Raw genomic sequence first — 17,306 nt, forward strand, 5'->3', positions numbered from 1 at the left:
CAATTAGACCTTCCATTTGACACCGATTTTATGAAAATCGGTACAGCCATCTCTGAGAAACATGAGTGAGATTAAACAGTCTTCAGAACACGTTTCATTTCATAACTTTTGAACCACGAGTTCAATCTTTATGAAATTCAAAACTTAAGGGTTTTCCAAGTAGCCCGTTCTTTTGAGACCAATTTTGTTCAAATCGGTTGCGTAGTTTCTGAGATATTGATGTTTCATGATTTTCACATTTTTAAACATAACCTCTGAACTAAAAATCCGATTACAATAAAATTCAATAGGGTCTTATGGGGCAACAGGACCTTTCAGTAGCGATTAATTTCATGAAAATCGGTCCAGCCATCTCTGAGAAAAGTGAGTGAGAATAAAAATCTGCACATACACACACACACACACACACACACACACACACACACACACACACACACACACACATACAGAAAATGCTCGATTACCATTAAATATTAGTATTTCTGGAACCAGAAAGATGCACAGAAGCTAAAAATTGATCACAGACACAATCTTGAATTTTAAGATGGTGACTTCCGGTGTCTGGCAAACAGCCGGAAATGACCAAATACCATTCAATATGAATGTTTTCGGAACCAGAATTACGCCCAGATGACAGAAATTGATTTCACAGGCAATTTTAAAGTCCAAAGTGACGACTTTCGGCTTCTGAAAAACAGTCCAAAGTGACCAAATATCACTCAATATGAGTTTTTCTTTAACCAGTATCCCAAATACCATTTTGAAATCCAAGATGGCGACTACCGGTTTGTGAAAACAGCCTAAAATAAACAAATACTATCCAATATGAGTATCTCTGGAACCAGAATGATGCAAGGAGCTAACAATTGATCTCAGGCACCATTTTGAATTGCTAAATGGCAACTTATAGGCAACAATCGGAAATGACCGAATAATACTCAATATGGATATTTCCGTAAACGTGATGATGCATAGAAACCAAACATTGACCCTGGACACTATTTAAAATTTGAAGACGACCACTTTTAGTTTCTGGAAAACAACCAAAAATACCCCTCAATATGGGTATTTCCGGTGTCAGATTGATGCCAGAAAGTCTGCTGATAATGACAGAATACCACCCAATATGAATATATACAGAATTAGGGCGATGTACAGAAGCCAAAAGACGAGGATGTTGTCATTTCGATAAAACCAATCATTTCAAACGATTTGTTATTTGACTTTGATCATATCCTATGGCCGATTCGTCGTGCATTTGCAGACTACAAACAAACCGCAAGGAATCAATGAACTTGGAACGTTCAAAATGTACGACACCACATTTTAATTATGTTGAGGCCACATATATCGATCAAAGCAGGTATAGTTTTAAATAGTCTTTGAATTTTTCTTCTTTCCATAACTTTTGAGCCACATATCAAATTGTTATGAAGTTTGTTATTTGTAAGTTTGAGGGATGACTCGTTCGTATGACACTAGTTATGTTCAAATAAGTCATGTAATCTTTGAGATAATAGACTTTCGTTGTTTTATTAACAATTTAATACATAACGGTTGCTTAAGTTCGATTATAATCAAATGAAATGGGAACGTGTAGGGCAGCCAAACTTTGAAACCACGTGTTCAATCATAATTCATCAGGTAACCCTTAACTAGCCCGCTCATCTGATAATAATAATCAAATCGGTTGTGTAGTTTCTGAGATAATGAAGTTTCGTGATTTTCACAAGTCGGCACATTACAAATGAAGTTACAGTTCGATCACAGTAAAATTCAATAGGGTCTTCTGAGGCAGCTAGACCATTCATTTGACACTAATTTTGTGGAAACCGAGTCGGCCATCTCTGAGAAAAGTGAGTGAGTCCAAGTAGTCTTCGGAATATGTTCCTTTGCATAGCTGGATTTCACATTTTTAAACATAACAGGCAAAGTAATAGTCCGATTGCAAAACAAATCAATAGGGTCTTATGGGGCAATTAGACCTTCCATTTGACACTGATTTTATGAAAATCGGTACAGCCATCTCTGAGAAACATGAGTGAGATTAAACAGTCTTCAGAACACGTTTCATTTCATAACTTTTGAACCACGAGTTCAATCTTTATGAAACTCAAAACTTAAGGGTTTTCTAAGTAGCCCGTTCTTTTGAGACCAATTTTGTTCAAATCGGTTGCGTAGTTTCTGAGATATTGATGTTTCATGATTTTCACATTTTTAAACATAACCTCTGAACTAAAAATCCGATTACAATAAAATTCAATAGGGTCTTATGGGGCAACAGGACCTTTCAGTAGCGATTAATTTCATGAAAATCGGTCCAGCCATCTCTGAGAAAAGTGAGTGAGAATAAAAATCTGCACATACACACACACACACACACACACACACACACATACAGAAAATGCTCAGCTCGTCGAGCTGAGTCGAGTGATATATGCCATTCGGCCCTTTGGAGCACTTTTATACTTTCGGTTTTGCAAGTGATTGCTATACCTGTCTAGGAGAAAGGCAAAAAATATCATCTAAAAATGTTGAAATGTGAAAAAAAAAGATTCTGAATAGATCTTAAAATTAAATATCGCACGCTTAGTCAATTTTTTTTTCGGATATTGATACAGAGAATATCACGGAATGGTTGGTGTCTATTTATGTCATCTGTGCTAGGAATGCTCGCATGTGGTTAGTTCATTGTTCGTGTAAATTTGTCCTTGACACTTTTTATTGATTTTTACCGCTTTGCAATGAAAAAATATAACACTTGCACACACCCCTTTGCTCACCCCCCTCTGCCGAGAGTTGATGCCAAATAGTGACGTAGCTATTTCGGTTTACCATTGAGTTCGTCTAGTTGTTTACATTTGAAGCATTTACTCATACTAGAAAAATGCACTCCTCCTCACCTCTCTTCTATGCTCATTGGCACATATGTTCATCTGGGCTAAAGATGTCATTTTGCGCTATTCGCTCTGACGGACGATGTTGTCACCTTCAATTTGTTTATTCTGTTCAGAGCTGCCAGATTTTATTTTAAATGCTCTGTATGCATTCGTAAAAAATCTGTATTTTTCTGTATTTTATTCGTGTGCCTACAAGTGCTTGGGGTTGTGGTAGTTAGACTTGGAATCCGACCTTAAATCTCACCTAAAACCGTTAAAAGGTTGGGAAAAATTTCTGAAAGAAAACTCAGGTGTTTTTTTCCTATGTACTCTCGAATCAGATATTTTTCCCGCTTAGCCAAATGTCGGATGTCCAGAAGAAATCAAAGAAAAGCATGTTCCCGCTTAGTTAAATGCCGGACGCCCAGCAGAAATCGAACAGAAGTAATAAAAGAGTAAAAGAAGACCGTTGGTTGTCGTCAACGCAAATACAATATAATTACAATCAGGCGCAAATATTCAACGTTGGACGAAGAAACAGATTTTCAAGCCTACTCGCACCTATACAAATTCCCATTCGGATCTGCTGACTTTTTATTTTCGTTTTGCCAGATTTTGTTTAAAACTTAGTGGCAACGCTGGTTATGCGGGAAACGCATTCGAAAAGCTGAAAACTGATGTTCGGATAAAATATTTCTGAGGCAGAGCTACCAGTGCTTTAGTACGAACAATTTTGAATTATCACAGTTTTACATCGAAACTTAGAAAAATTCGATTGCCGAAATTTTGTACAAATCTGTATAAAAAATCAAAATTCTGTATGAATTCTGTATTCTGTATGATTTCTGTATCGTGGTCAAAAAATCTGTGTGATACAGAAAAATCTGTATACGTGGCAGCCCTGATTCTGTGTGTGCAAAGGACAGGAATTTCTTCAACAGTGAATGTGATTCGCTTTGACGGTGTTATAGAAGATTATGTTAAAAGAGAAAGGCTGTTCACACCCAATGAAATATAGAATGATACGGAGATGGTTTGAGTCTCTGGTTCAATAGGCTTCTCTTTTATTAACAGTGATGACGTAGAACTCCAAAAACATTGTGAAAAAAACAATGTTTGGTAGATTTTTTCACAAGTTTTGAAATAGGGTTTGCAGTCCCGGGAACGATTTCCCGGGAAGTGGCATTTCCAGGGATTCCCGGATTCCGGGAACAGAATTATTGATTCCCGGGAATCCCGAGTTTCGCGAAAAGTTTTGTAAGATTCACTATAGTTTCTTATGCAATATTGCAATAAATTGAATACGTCAATCTGGTGCGACCTGAAATAAATCATTTAATAAAACTCAAAGTCAGTATGGTATTTCAACGTAAAAATCATCTTTGCATGTTAATTAGTAAGCATTCAAATGTTCTAAGACTGACTTATTTTGAGTCGTATTGAACTGATTATTTAGTATTCTATCCTTTCTCTTCCGGTTTGTCTCGGTCAGAGAAAACCACCGAACGGCGAAATAACGAAATAACGTAGTTGATTAACCAAAATTTTTCCTCGGAATCTTACGTTCTAATCAATAATGATATAAACTCCAAAAGGGTTTGAAATGTTGTTCTATCAAAAACTAGATTTGAGACGCAGTTTATTTTAAACAAAATCATATTTAAGTGAAAAAAAAAAAGAATAGGTTTGCTACCGCTCAAGTAAACAGTAAATATTTACTGTAGTGTAAAAAATATTTTGCCTGCCTAACTCTTCAACAAACTGAAAGAATTGGACACTAGTTTTCAATTAGGTGTAGCAAAAGCTGTAATCGGTGATTTGAAAGTATTCTAGAAATAGAACAGCGGTGATTCAGCAGACTTGAGCAAAGTTTTACAGAGAGAAATAACATTTTTGAGCTTAACGAAAAAATGTCAGCGGATCTGAAGCGATTGTTTGACGACATGAAGACCCCTAGTTTTCCTCTTCTGCAAATATATGCTACAAAAATCGATCACGATTTTCAGATGATAACTTGAATATGTTTTGTATTTCTTTTGTTTTATATTTGTTTTTCATGCGAATTGAGAATGAAATTTTGAACAATTTTTTGCTACCTTTTATTGATAAACTTCATTTAAAATCTAATTTTGCTAAAAAATTTGTCCGTTCCCGGTTCCCGGGAAATGCGGTTTTTCATTCCCGTTTCCCGGGAAATCGATTTCCGGGAATATTGCAAACCCTATTTTGAAAGATTCACGCTCGAAATGCCTCGTTGATCAAAATCTACGTCACAATCCAAACACCTGCTTCTGTTTACCTTTTTTCGCTACTAATACAGAGTTCTCCCAGCTGGTCTCGAGGTACGATGCTGGCCTAACAAGCCAGTCGTCGTAGGCTCGAGTCTCGGCTCGGAAGAGACTGTCAGTGTCAGTAGGATCTAGGAAGTAGTAGTAGGAATTGTCCTGTACATCTAACAGTTGGCTGCGAAGTTTGTGTATAATAAACAGAAGGTCGAGTTCCGAATCGGAATGTAGCACCAAGGCTTTGCTTTGCTTTGCTAATATAGACAAATGTCTTCTTCTTTCTCACCTGTGTATACCTCATTGGTTCACACCTACGCGATTCTTATATGTCAAAATAGAGATACTCAGAGAGAGAGAGAGAGAGAGAGAGAGAGAGAGAGAGAGAGAGAGAGAGAGAGATAAGCGATAAAACTAGCAATACTCAGAGGGAGAGATATGCGAAGAGAGTGTTGTGAGCCAAACGCACATGTCAAAATTCGAGCCAAACGAACAAGAAAGGTAACACATTGAAAGGTATTGCAATAGGGGTCGATAAAGAATATATTTATTTTTACACGTTTTCAGGTTTTTCATGTCTACCGAATAATGATGAAAGTATATAAAATAAACATAAATATAAAATTTAACACCTTCACGGTTTTTGTGATGCACTTTATTATTCCCCAGGACTTCCACCGTCACCATCAGTTATACGAGCCGAATAAAAAAGTTAGTGAACATTGCGCTCTGAGAAGAGATCTGGCACCTCTGATATGTGAAACCTAGTTGCCAAATCAGCGGTTTTTTTCATCGCTTATCTCTCCCTCTGAGGATCTCTAGATAAAACTAGGTTTCACATGTCAGATCTCTTCTCAAAGCGCAATGTTGACTAACTTTTTCATTCGACTCGTATAACTGATGGTGACGGTGGAAGTCCTGGGGAATACTAAAGTGCATCACAAAAACCGTGAAGGTAGTAAATTTGAGGTTAATGTTTAATTTTACATACTTTCACCATAATTGATTATTATTTTGTTGCCCATACAAAAGGTTTGTGAAACAGCAGTTAAAAATCACTGTGATAAAGCAATTTTGCAGCATTCTCATATCATTGTTTAGCAATAGAACCTGAGAAACGTGTGAAAATGAATACATCTTTTATTGTACCTGATTGCAATACTTCTTAAAGTGTTATCTTGCTTGTTCGTTTGGCTTAGATTTTGACATGTTCGTTTGGCTCACAACATTATCTCCTCATATCTCTTCCTCTGAGTATTACTAGTCAAAACGTGCGTGATGACATAAGCAAAAATATTTCATTTCATCCTTTTCGCATGCAAAAACCAAACAAATATCAGTAACACCGTCAATTGGCGAATATGAAACATAGACTTCAAGCCAAAAACAAGAAACTTCAACAACAACACCGTAAACGCGAATAGTAACCATTTTGATAGTTTTCCCCGTTTTTCCTTCATGTTGATTTCGTTTTTGCGACGGTGCTACACCGTTTCGGACTACACTTCCCAAGTAACATTTTTATTGCCTTACTGCTTTATCTGTGTTTTATTATTGTTTTATGAAAGCTACGATTATTCATTTCAGTTTTATGATGTTTTATCATAATACTGTTGGTTTTATGTCACTGCTGTGCTTATAGCATCTTCCACATCGTTTTCAAAGCAATAAAAAAACTTCACTTTTTTTTCAATTCCGTTTGCTTTGAACATATGTTTTGTAATGACTATATATCTCTCAATACGGCTACGAAATAAAGCTTTTATGAAACCATCAATTTTTTTATTGTGGTTTTAAAAAAGAGCATGATATAGCTACTTATTTGCTATATAGTTGCAGTATAACTATAACCACAGACAAACAGAAATTTTGCTAAGTGGGCAATAATGCCACTAGTGTCGCTATAAGCAAGCGTGCACATTCATTATCAAAGACAAAAACCATCAGTAATGCCGCTTGTGTTGATTTAAACAAGCGTGCCCACCTATTAGCAAAGACAAAAAACGTTTTACGAAAATAAGTTAGTAGGCAATAAGCTCACATGGTGGCGCATGAGTGTAACGTTACGAATAAAGTCGACGTTTTTTCAGGGTTTTCGTTCGAAGAGGCATGTCTGTTTGTCTGTGCTAGAACTTTCAAAATACAACTAAATAGATTTCTTTGTTAAATCACTCAATAATATATATTTAAAGTACATTCATATCTAGTTTCAAAATGAATAACAAAAAATGGAGGACAATCAAAAGTAGTAGTTATTTCAAGCGGAAAGTGAAGCAGAATTTTCTAAAAGTTCTCAACTCTGACACATTGAACGGGTACAACAATTAAACAGGTTTCACCTTTTTCGTTTATCTGAACTACCTTGAATGGCATTTCGAACTAATGGCAAGATAAAACTAGCAATAAAACACAGAAAAAAGATCTAAGTAGCGACGGATACCAACGCGATGAAACTTTGTTTTGATATGATTCACGCACATTGTTCGGAACTGTCAAACGTTTAAAACCGCATTGCCATTATATAAACCGTTGTAAAACCGATAGGTAATGAATAAAATTGTTTGGTTTCGTATAAAGCCGTTTTATTTAGATATTAATTTCAAGATGCCACAGTAAGAAAAATCAGTTTTGTTGCAGTATTAGAAAAGTGTAACATGCTTTATTTGACTATGTTAAGAAATATAGCTGCAATTTTATCGCCATGTTTAAATAATATTTTTCAGCTGAACAAAATTGCAGTTTTCTTCTTTCTTCTTGTAAAACAGGGTTTCGATTTAAGGAATGGTGAACTTCTACACTTGTTTGCCAGAATTCAGTGAGTCGTAATGGCTTATATGAAGTAGAAAAAAAATTATTTATTCCTGACAATTATAAAAATTATTCTCCAATTAGACAATTTTGAAGGAGCATCTCTTCTAAGGCCCTATCAGATCAAAAAACCACCAAAAATTTCAATTCGCCGGCAATGCACCAAACCACGAAAACGATTATAAAAGTTTCGAATGGAGGAAAGCATTTACCACCATTATTTGAGCAGCCACCAAAGTTTCAAGCTCTTAATGAGAAAGCGTTTGTTTGGTTTTACTGAATTCATTCATAAAACACTTTTGCTGGCCTTTAGAAACAATTTTGTTTTAGAATAGTTTAAAAGATGTTGTACTAAGATTCTTGATTCTTGCGGACGTAGTACGGAAAAGAAAAAGTTTAGTTTTGTAGTCTGGAAAGTGGAAAAAAGAGAGAGGGTGGTATCCAAGACACGACGGCATGGTTGACGTAGGACCACGATAGTTTTATATATCATTTTGAGACTACAGACTCTGTTCGATTTGACCACGTTTCACTCTCGGCACGGTTCAATTTTGGCACGGTTCGATTCAGGCACACATGAGCCAAAAACGAGCGACGATGTTTAATTATATTTTATAGTTCCACAATTTTGTTCAACAAGCGGAAAGGTAATTTTCTAAATAGAGAACGATTTAGTAGAAAGTAAACTTCCTTTTATATTCAATTGCGCTTGTGAAAGATAGTTCACTCCCCGATTTCAAAGCAGCATCATTGTCAGTTTCTTACAACTGTTTTGCAAAGATATCACATAAAAAAATCCTGTATTTACAAGTTCGTGGGAAAAGCAACGATAAAGAGTTGCAGTTTTTAGTGGAAAATCTAGATATACAAAAATTTTGAAATTTACATTGAAATTTATGAACATGTTAACATTCAATTCTTTAAATTTAGGCCAATTTAAACATTTATTCAGTAAGCAGAACCAGAAATAAATAATTAGTTCAAGATACCAAAAAACAACAACATAAATCTAGTCCAGATTGATAAACAACCTCACCAACTGATGTTTGCATAATGTTGTTCAATTACAAGTATGGCAATGGAAGGTTGTGTTCGTATGTTTAGTCAGAGCCGGATTTACGATTGTGGGAGCCCGGGGCCTAGTTTTAAGTGGAAGGCCCGAAATAAAACAAAACCGTTTTTTTATCGTACGAGTTAAAAACATTTATTTGTTATTGAAAATTTACCAAAAATTTGTTAGATTTTTTCTTACGAGAAAAAAAACTTAAGAATTAATTATTCAACATTCAACTCCTTCAGTATATCGTATTCGCAACTTAACAATGCTAAGTTTAACAGCCTTTCATTCTTCATAGTGGTACGCAACCTATTTTTAATCAGTTTCATCTTCGGAAAAGACCTTTCCTCAGTTGCATTTAAAATCATTAGACTCAAATAAATCCGCAACTCAAATTTAGCGAGCCAGATTTTTTTGAAAGATGTATGCAGCTACTCGAAAACCGGACATTTTTCTTGATATCTGAAAAAATGCGATCCACAGGCAAAAATTTGCACACAATTTGAGAAAGACTGATTCAGACAACGCTGGTTCGATTCAAATGGTGTGTTAATGTGTGTCATTCCAAGAGAACCAATGGTGAACTCTTATGGATGTAGTTGTGATATTGGCGCTCGCGAAAAAATGAAACTGGAGGAAAGTTTCAGACTGGAATGGTCTGTTCAAATCTTCTTGCTGTAAATCAAACTTTTGATTGAATCTCATTTTTGATAGAAAAAAAACATTCTCTCGATTTGTGGGAGCCCCAAAATCCGGCACTGTGTTTAGTACACTCCCCCACAGAAAAGGATCTCCCACAATTACGGATCACTTTTGTATTTCATGGTATTTAACTCAGTTACAAAAACTGTTTGAAGGAATGTAACATTTTTGCAGTAAAATATGCCATGTTTGCTAGCTTTGAACACAGTGAACATCGTTTTTATCTCTAGATTGATGCGTTTTTTATAAGCGTAAAAAATCGTCATCGGGAATCTATCAAAACATTTGTCGTTTTTCTCATTCAGCGTTAGTAGCACGCTCCTCATTCATAAGGTTTATATAATCGCTAATTCTCGTGCAAAAAATAGCTCGTACATAAAGATCAAGGTAAATTCTTCACAATTCTTTTGATGTTTGATAACGATTTTTCTGTGAAAATAAGTAATTTTCTAAGTGTTCCAAAATAGGGAGCGAGACAACGTAGTTTTTCACAATTATGAATCACTTCGATTCAAATGTGATTTTCACCAATTAAAATATTACTCTTACCTTCTATTAAGCTTTAAACGGAAGCTAAACAGTGCTGAGTCTTTGAAAAATACTGATTTCAAAGCATGCGGGACAGGAAAGCTACGTAAAGCTGCAAAACATTACGATGTACCGTATACAACGGTTCATCGCTGGTTACCTACGGGAGCGACATACCTGGACTCTCGATGTTACTGCAACCTCAAAAGCCCCATAAAATGTGGTCAGAGCATGCGAGATCTGTAATACGATTTGAAACATGTTATTTCTTCATATTACATAATTTTAATAAGGTTCATCGAATAAATTCGTTGCCAAAAACTGTTTTTATTATGATGATCCATAATGTGATGTATATCGGTTCATAATTGGGACCGCTCCCAAATATGATCCACAATTTTGTATTTGATGAGTTATAAAATGAATATGATTTTTGAGAAATATTTGTCGTAACCTGACATTGCCATGGTACCCAATGAAGTAATCCGACATGAGCGATCCGTATGATCACCGCAAACGGTCTGTCGAACGACACTCAACTCGATTAATCCTCCTTCGCAGGCACGCAAGTCCAAAGTAGTATGAGCTTCCTAGTTGCAGCAGGTTAAGAGACCTCTCGCTCTTTTAGCTGTTCCGTTCCGCTCGATCCAATAGTCGCCAACAGAATGAGAAGCTGCCAAGCGTCGCACTGTTTTATAGCTACGCGCCACAACAAAGGAAGAACGTATGGCAAATACTGTCAGGGAAAATTTTCCCCTCCTATTCTAGCGACGATGTGATATATAGTAAAACTGAGCTGTTTGAAAACCCTAATAAATAGGAACCATAAACGGACAATAATCTATATGGTTTAACGATAACCCAGACAGTTCGGACTAAACCCCGAATAGGCTGCTAAGCATGTTGTTATGGTTATTGATTATGCGGGTAGTCAAATATGATTGATATAGAATTTATATGTTCATTCGGTTTATTCATTTTCTCTACTACAATATCCACAAAACATGGAAATAAAAACTCATGAAAGTGAAAGTTTACATATTTCTCTGACTAAAAACATTTACAGATTACTTATAAAAAATGAAATTTAAACATATTCTTAAGTGATTCATAATTGTGAGGGGATATCTAAATATTGTCTTGCAGATTGCTGATGTATTTTTTTAATTGAAAAATACGAATATAAATGTTAAAACCCTAACGTCAAGATGCAATAAATTTGGTTTTCTCTATACCACAACTGCGGGATGAAACTACCCTAGTAACAATATTGATTGTATCAAAGTTTTATAGCGCCTAATACAGCCAAAACAGCGCTATAAAACTTTCATAAAACCAGTTTTGTTACTTAGGTAGGGTTGTCATATTGAATTGAGAACATTTAACTGGAAAAATATTTAGCTGGAAAAGTATAACTGTTCAAAGATCTGTACGGAGCATTTTGGTTTGCGATTGTCTGTTAGATAGCCTGTATTTGATAATTTAAATAAATCTGAGAAAAACAGAGTGTAGAATTCAAAAATAAACAACGACATGAAAACCGAACCGACATGAATGTGCACGATTTTTAACACAACTTTTGTTGAAAAGATATTTTAATTATTACATTACAATGTTTCGCAATGTTTTCCTACAAGACAACAGTTTCAATAACATTCAAACAGCTGATCTTTTAATTGTCTGATAGAGGAGGTTGTTACGAACTTTCCGAGAAAGCTTCACTTTCAAGACATCAAAATAGTCGAGGCTCATAGAAGCAAATATTAGTTGATCTATTAGGACGGGGAGATTCTTTCTATTTTTTTTTTGTCGCTGATATAGAGGTTGTTATAGCGGGCAGTTGGTGGCTCCTCATGAAGTATCAGACGTGCTCGTATGTGTTTGTCAATGAAGTAGTATGATACATGAAGAATCACAAAATTGTCCATCATTTAATCATTCCAACGATATATTGGTTATTGTGATCCGTCATGTGGCTACATCAGTATTACCGTTTGAAATTTTTCATATCAACGTCACAGCTTGGTTTTAGTTTTCCGCAGAATGTATCTTGATTCTTGATTATTGATATACTGCGGTAAGACGTAGTCCTACGTCAGAATAGTTACATGGCAAAAGTGTACTTCTGGTGTAGCTACACCGCAAAAGCGAATTTGCGGGCAGTTCAGTAAGGCAATCCATGAGACAGTTTCGATCAGCTGATTTCAGTTTGTTTTCAGCTTTTGACAACCACTGCACAATGGCCCAGAAACCATATTTAGGGGGAAATTTGGGTAGGGATCTCTATAGAAATATTTTAGAAAAAAAACTTTCTTCTACAAAGTTGTTACATATGATAGAGCGCTTATTGAAAAATTATCAAAAATTAGGTTGACCCAAATTTTCTATGAAATCAAGTATCTAACTTTTTTATCTTTGTAGATAGAAGAAAAAGTTGTTCTACAATGTTGTAGCTCCATTAATTTTAAGTAACTTTGTAAAAAAGTTTTTCTCTATCTTTGAAAACAACGGATTTATATTAAAAAAAAAACACAATTTGCGCTCTAACTTTTTTATTTTAATTTTTACTTTAAAATTGTCTTTGAACGACATTCAGGGCTTTTTAAGAGAAGCAATTTGCAATGCTGACATCGTGAATATCTCTATTCTACTTAAAGTTACTAACGTTTTTTATCACAAAAAATGCGTTTTACATTTGTTTGTCATTCTGTTTGGGGCAAACATACAAAATATCTCTTAATCTCAATTTAAAGGGCACATTTGACTCTATAAATCGAGAAATTTTTTAAAATATGTTGTTTTTCAAATTTGAGTAAATTCAATTTGAAAACATCTCAAATACAACTCGCTATTTTGTCATATACTGCTGGCATGCATGCTAGTTTCAATACATAATGGAGCCACAAGAAAAATCCAGTGCGCTCTACAAAATCGCCAGTTAAGGACCAACTAAGTTTTTGTATTCCATTTTGAATGAAGCTTTTGCTATCTGTCGACAAGTTCTGCAAGGCTGTTTCTTGTAGAAAAAGTAGATTGATGGACATTCTATCTTTCCTTGACTAAATAATTTATGGCACACTTAATCTCCAATTAGTAAATCAATTTGGCCAGACTCGAGAAACAAAACAGAACAAAATTTTTTTCATGGCAAATTGAACTCCTTTTATGTATACTGTAAAATTTCGTATTTATTTTCTGATTTTCTAAACTTCAATTCAAAATAACTTGCAAAATATATTGCAACAACTTGTCTTTTTTTCTCCATCCTGAATTTCAACAAAAGTTTTGTTATAGCTCCCAATTTCATAAGTTCCAGATAGTTCTTCTATACAACTGAAGGTTTTTGAGCTACAGTGCAGTGAATAAAGCCTATACCAAAATGCATACAACCCTTAGAAAACTACTTTTGGGACTGAAAATTCCCCCACCCGCAGAAGATACATACTCACTTTGCTGAACAAAGTACGAGTGTAAAATTTCATTTATATCAAAAATGGTCGATATTAGACGATTGGTATGATTTTGCTCATATGAAATCGAAAGCTCATTTAATGGATATTATAGGTATTACCTGTTTCTTTTAAGAACAAAACGCGCCGAATTCGTCGTAAAACAAACTGTGTATGGCGACGATTGCTGCAACAAATTCGGCGCGTTTTGTTTTAAAAGAGACAGATAATATAATTGGGAATTTGTTCAGTCGCTAGTTCGTTTTTTTATTTTTCGCCATATTTATTTATATATTGATAACTTCTTCAAAATCGATCACCGCCACTGTATATTACTCACAGATTTGAAATGATTCATTCCTTATAGAGGAATAAATTCAAAATATATAATGTATATTAAATGCGTCATTCAAACAGTAAATGTGTGATAGTTTTGTGATTCTATGCCTCTTTTCAGATAAAACAATCTTGAAAAGTCGACGTCGCGGCAGACCAAGAAAGAACTAGATTGGACAGTGCACGACTTCAACAGCTCGTTCGTCTTATTTTGCTGATAATAAACTGGTTTGTTCTCCATATCTATGTGTATAGTTCTCATAATATCAATAGTGTTCTAGATGAGATAGATGAGAAAACGGTCATTTTGTTATGTCTTAAATTTTGAATTTTGGTTGGGTACATTTTGCACTTCTATTCAAAGGTGACATGGCTAAGTTTGGTGCAGCCAGGCTTATTCATCAACAATTGTTTTTTTTCAGAGTCTTCATATAACATGATCAGAGAATCTAAAGTATCAACTGATTGTATTGTAAAGGAGTCGAATTAATTTGTAAATTTGTTTTTGGTATTTTTGTTGAAAATTTGTTGGTATAAATTGTAATTTCTATGTCAAAGGTTTTTGTACTCGACTTGCAGTCTATCTGGCCACACATCGAATTTAAGTGATTTTTCGCCAAACATGTGAAAAGGGCCATATGTAAACAAGCCAAATTTTCTCGTTTTTTGATTAACACAAGCGAAATCTGCCTTACCAAGAAGATTTGTTGATGAAAGAATTTACTTTTATTCAAACAATCTTATTTGTACAGGTAGGTTAAGCTTGTATTCATTGAAAAAACGTGAAATTGTGGCTTGTCTCGCTTGTTGGCGAGATTTGGCATTGATTGTGAATTGTTTTTAAGATGGTTCAAAATAAGACCGATGCAATCATTCCAAAGCGAAATGAAAATCTTATAAAACATGTGTATGAATGCAGAGCATAATAAAATCAGTAGCGAATTATTTTATTTTGAACACAACAAATGTATATCTATGTTGATATGCTTATTCTTGAGACACGAAATATCAGCTATTAAGATATTATCAGATTTTTTACCCGATTTTTCAACAGGCGGCTTATTCGGGCGTAAATTTGTGATCTCGGTTATGGCTGAAAACCATTAAAACAAAAAAAAAATACAACCCAGGTTCAGTCGAGTCGATATTTCTGGGTGCATTCCATTTCCGCAATCAGGAAAATGTTGGACGACAAAACCAAATCTGCAAGCCCAAATAAAAAAAAAACAATACGATAGAAAAGGACATGAAAAATTTACTACAAGGTAAACAGCCCAACAGGTTGTATCAAATGGTCACGTAGGACTAAAGAGTGTAATAAGAGGGTTTTTAGGAACACAGTTACTGTTCATGATAAATTCAACCCTTAATTGAATATATTCAAATACAATCAACTTAAATTAAGTCTATCTTACACATAACATTACCTTGATCCCGGCGGCACTCAGGCTCGACGGCACACTCTTACTCTCGCTCAAATCATAGAAGTCAATCAGTCTAATAAAGCAATTAAATTCGATCACATCGTTTTGCCGCTTGTCATACCCAAAATCTTTGTCGTTCGGTTTGGTACGCGACACTATTCTTACAATCGAGTGGGATCTCTCCGCCTTGTAGTTTTTCTCTCGGTAGTGTAGTGTAACGAAAAGAATAAAATTCATCGAAGTTTCAGTGAAACTAATGTATAATACACATGATGTTATAGTAAACCACACACGAAAATAGCATTGGAGGTAGGGATACCATCTGGTCGAAGTTAGAAATCAGGACACCTTTTCTGGGCACAAATTTGACTAAGTTATTCTATTCTTCGAAGTATGAGCAAATATAACACGTAATATATGATTTACTCAGTTCTTTTTTACGTGGGGATACGCATCTCGCGGAAAAAAACGAGTTAATAAAAAAAATCCGCGTATAAAAACGCGTAGTTGGAAAATCCTTCGATTTAAAAATCCGCGTGAAAAAAACGTTAATTCGAAAATCCGTGTAGAAAAATACCTAGTAAAAAAATCTGAGTGTATCTCTGACGATCCGCTTTCATCAAACCACTTTGAATTATTACGCATTAGTAGATACTTTTAAAATTCAACACACGTAAACTGTTTCAACTTTAACCTAACAAATGCCAGATGTTTAATGGTAACGGTCAACGCGTGAGAGATTCGTCTTATTTTCAACCAATGAAAAATTTCGATCGCAGTGAGCGTTGCGACCTGGAATCGAAAACACTTATTGAGCAATTCTGAAAAATTCTGCTTATTGCCACACAACAAAGTTAAATATCTCAAGGAAATCAGGACAAATGCTAAAATATAAAAAATAAATCAGGACGCCCAAATAGGACTTCAAAATCAGGACATGTCCTTCTAAATCAGGACGGATGGTATCCCTAATTGGAGGCTTATGTTGAAGTAACGTGTAACTCACATACACTTGCATGTTTGACAATAAGTGAGGAATCATGTGTAGAACATGTCATAGAAGCATGTTATTTTTTTCCGGTGTATGGTCTTATTTTATGATTTTCCAACAATCAAACAATTTTTATTCAATAAACAATTTTTATTCAATAATGTTTAAATCTTGATGGTCAGTATGACAATAGTTCATGACAAATAGTTTTTAAGCTATGAATGCATGGAACTTTGCCAGTTTTATATTCAATGGGTGTCTTAGTTTATTCAGTCGACAAGTAAGCGAGAACCAGTGCGAAACGCTGTGTCCCTACGTTTTGTCGGTAGAAGGAAATAGAGCGATCGTGCGTAAGTTTTGCTGGTTTTGCTTATCTGAGAGTTTTCGGAATGTAGTTTTTATTTTAATAAGGGGAGGGGGGGGGGGGGGGTTGGTTAGTAGTTTAAGTATTTATGATAAATATTAGTAAATAATGAGTATGTGTGTCCAATCACAAATGGTGACTTCTGAACATAGTTAAAAAAATGTAATTTTAATTGTTAGGATTTGTTTGCTTTCGCAATTAGGAATCAGTCAATAAGTCATTCGTAGGGATTTAAAACTACTTGTCAAGAAAGGGAAGTAAACTTACAACCAGGGCTGTCATTCGCACACTCATTGCGCTCAGTGTGTTAATTTTACATCAAGGCACAACGAGAACGGTATGGCTGATATGGATCCCTTGGTCTGCGCCAAACAAGCGAAAAACAAAAAAAACGAGAACGGTACCTACACATTTTGACAACCAACAGGCACAAAGAGGAAGAGCGAAAACGAAATGACTATTAGCGAATTTCTTTATTCAACTGCG

At 35.1% G+C, this 17,306-nt stretch overlaps 1 protein-coding gene and 1 long non-coding RNA gene across 6 annotated transcripts in view; one reads left to right on the plus strand and one right to left on the minus strand.

The window, feature by feature from the left end:
• Positions 1 to 10,909, minus strand: part of LOC129732966 (uncharacterized) — a 46,895-nt gene extending 35,986 nt beyond the window's left edge. The window contains exons 1-2 of the long non-coding RNA XR_008729399.1: positions 10,711 to 10,909; positions 10,434 to 10,496 (exon numbers count right to left, since the gene is read on the minus strand). This is a non-coding gene — a long non-coding RNA (uncharacterized LOC129732966). The remainder of the gene's footprint in view (positions 1 to 10,433; positions 10,497 to 10,710) is intronic.
• The window catches only part of LOC129732965 (protein ELYS), an 83,395-nt gene extending 66,546 nt beyond the window's left edge, over positions 1 to 16,849 (plus strand). For 2 of the 5 annotated variants that reach the window (XM_055694456.1, XM_055694457.1), the window contains exon 10: positions 14,163 to 16,849. In XM_055694456.1, coding sequence (XP_055550431.1) covers positions 14,163 to 14,212 — 50 coding nt within the window. In that variant the 3' untranslated portion in view covers positions 14,213 to 16,849. The remainder of the gene's footprint in view (positions 1 to 14,162) is intronic. The other 3 variants (XR_008729398.1, XR_008729396.1, XR_008729397.1) reach the window with 3 other exon arrangements.
• Positions 16,850 to 17,306: the final 457 nt, after the last annotated feature.

The sequence above is a fragment of the Wyeomyia smithii genome, chromosome 3, assembly GCF_029784165.1.
Source record: "Wyeomyia smithii strain HCP4-BCI-WySm-NY-G18 chromosome 3, ASM2978416v1, whole genome shotgun sequence".
Lineage (NCBI taxonomy): Eukaryota > Metazoa > Arthropoda > Insecta > Diptera > Culicidae > Wyeomyia > Wyeomyia smithii.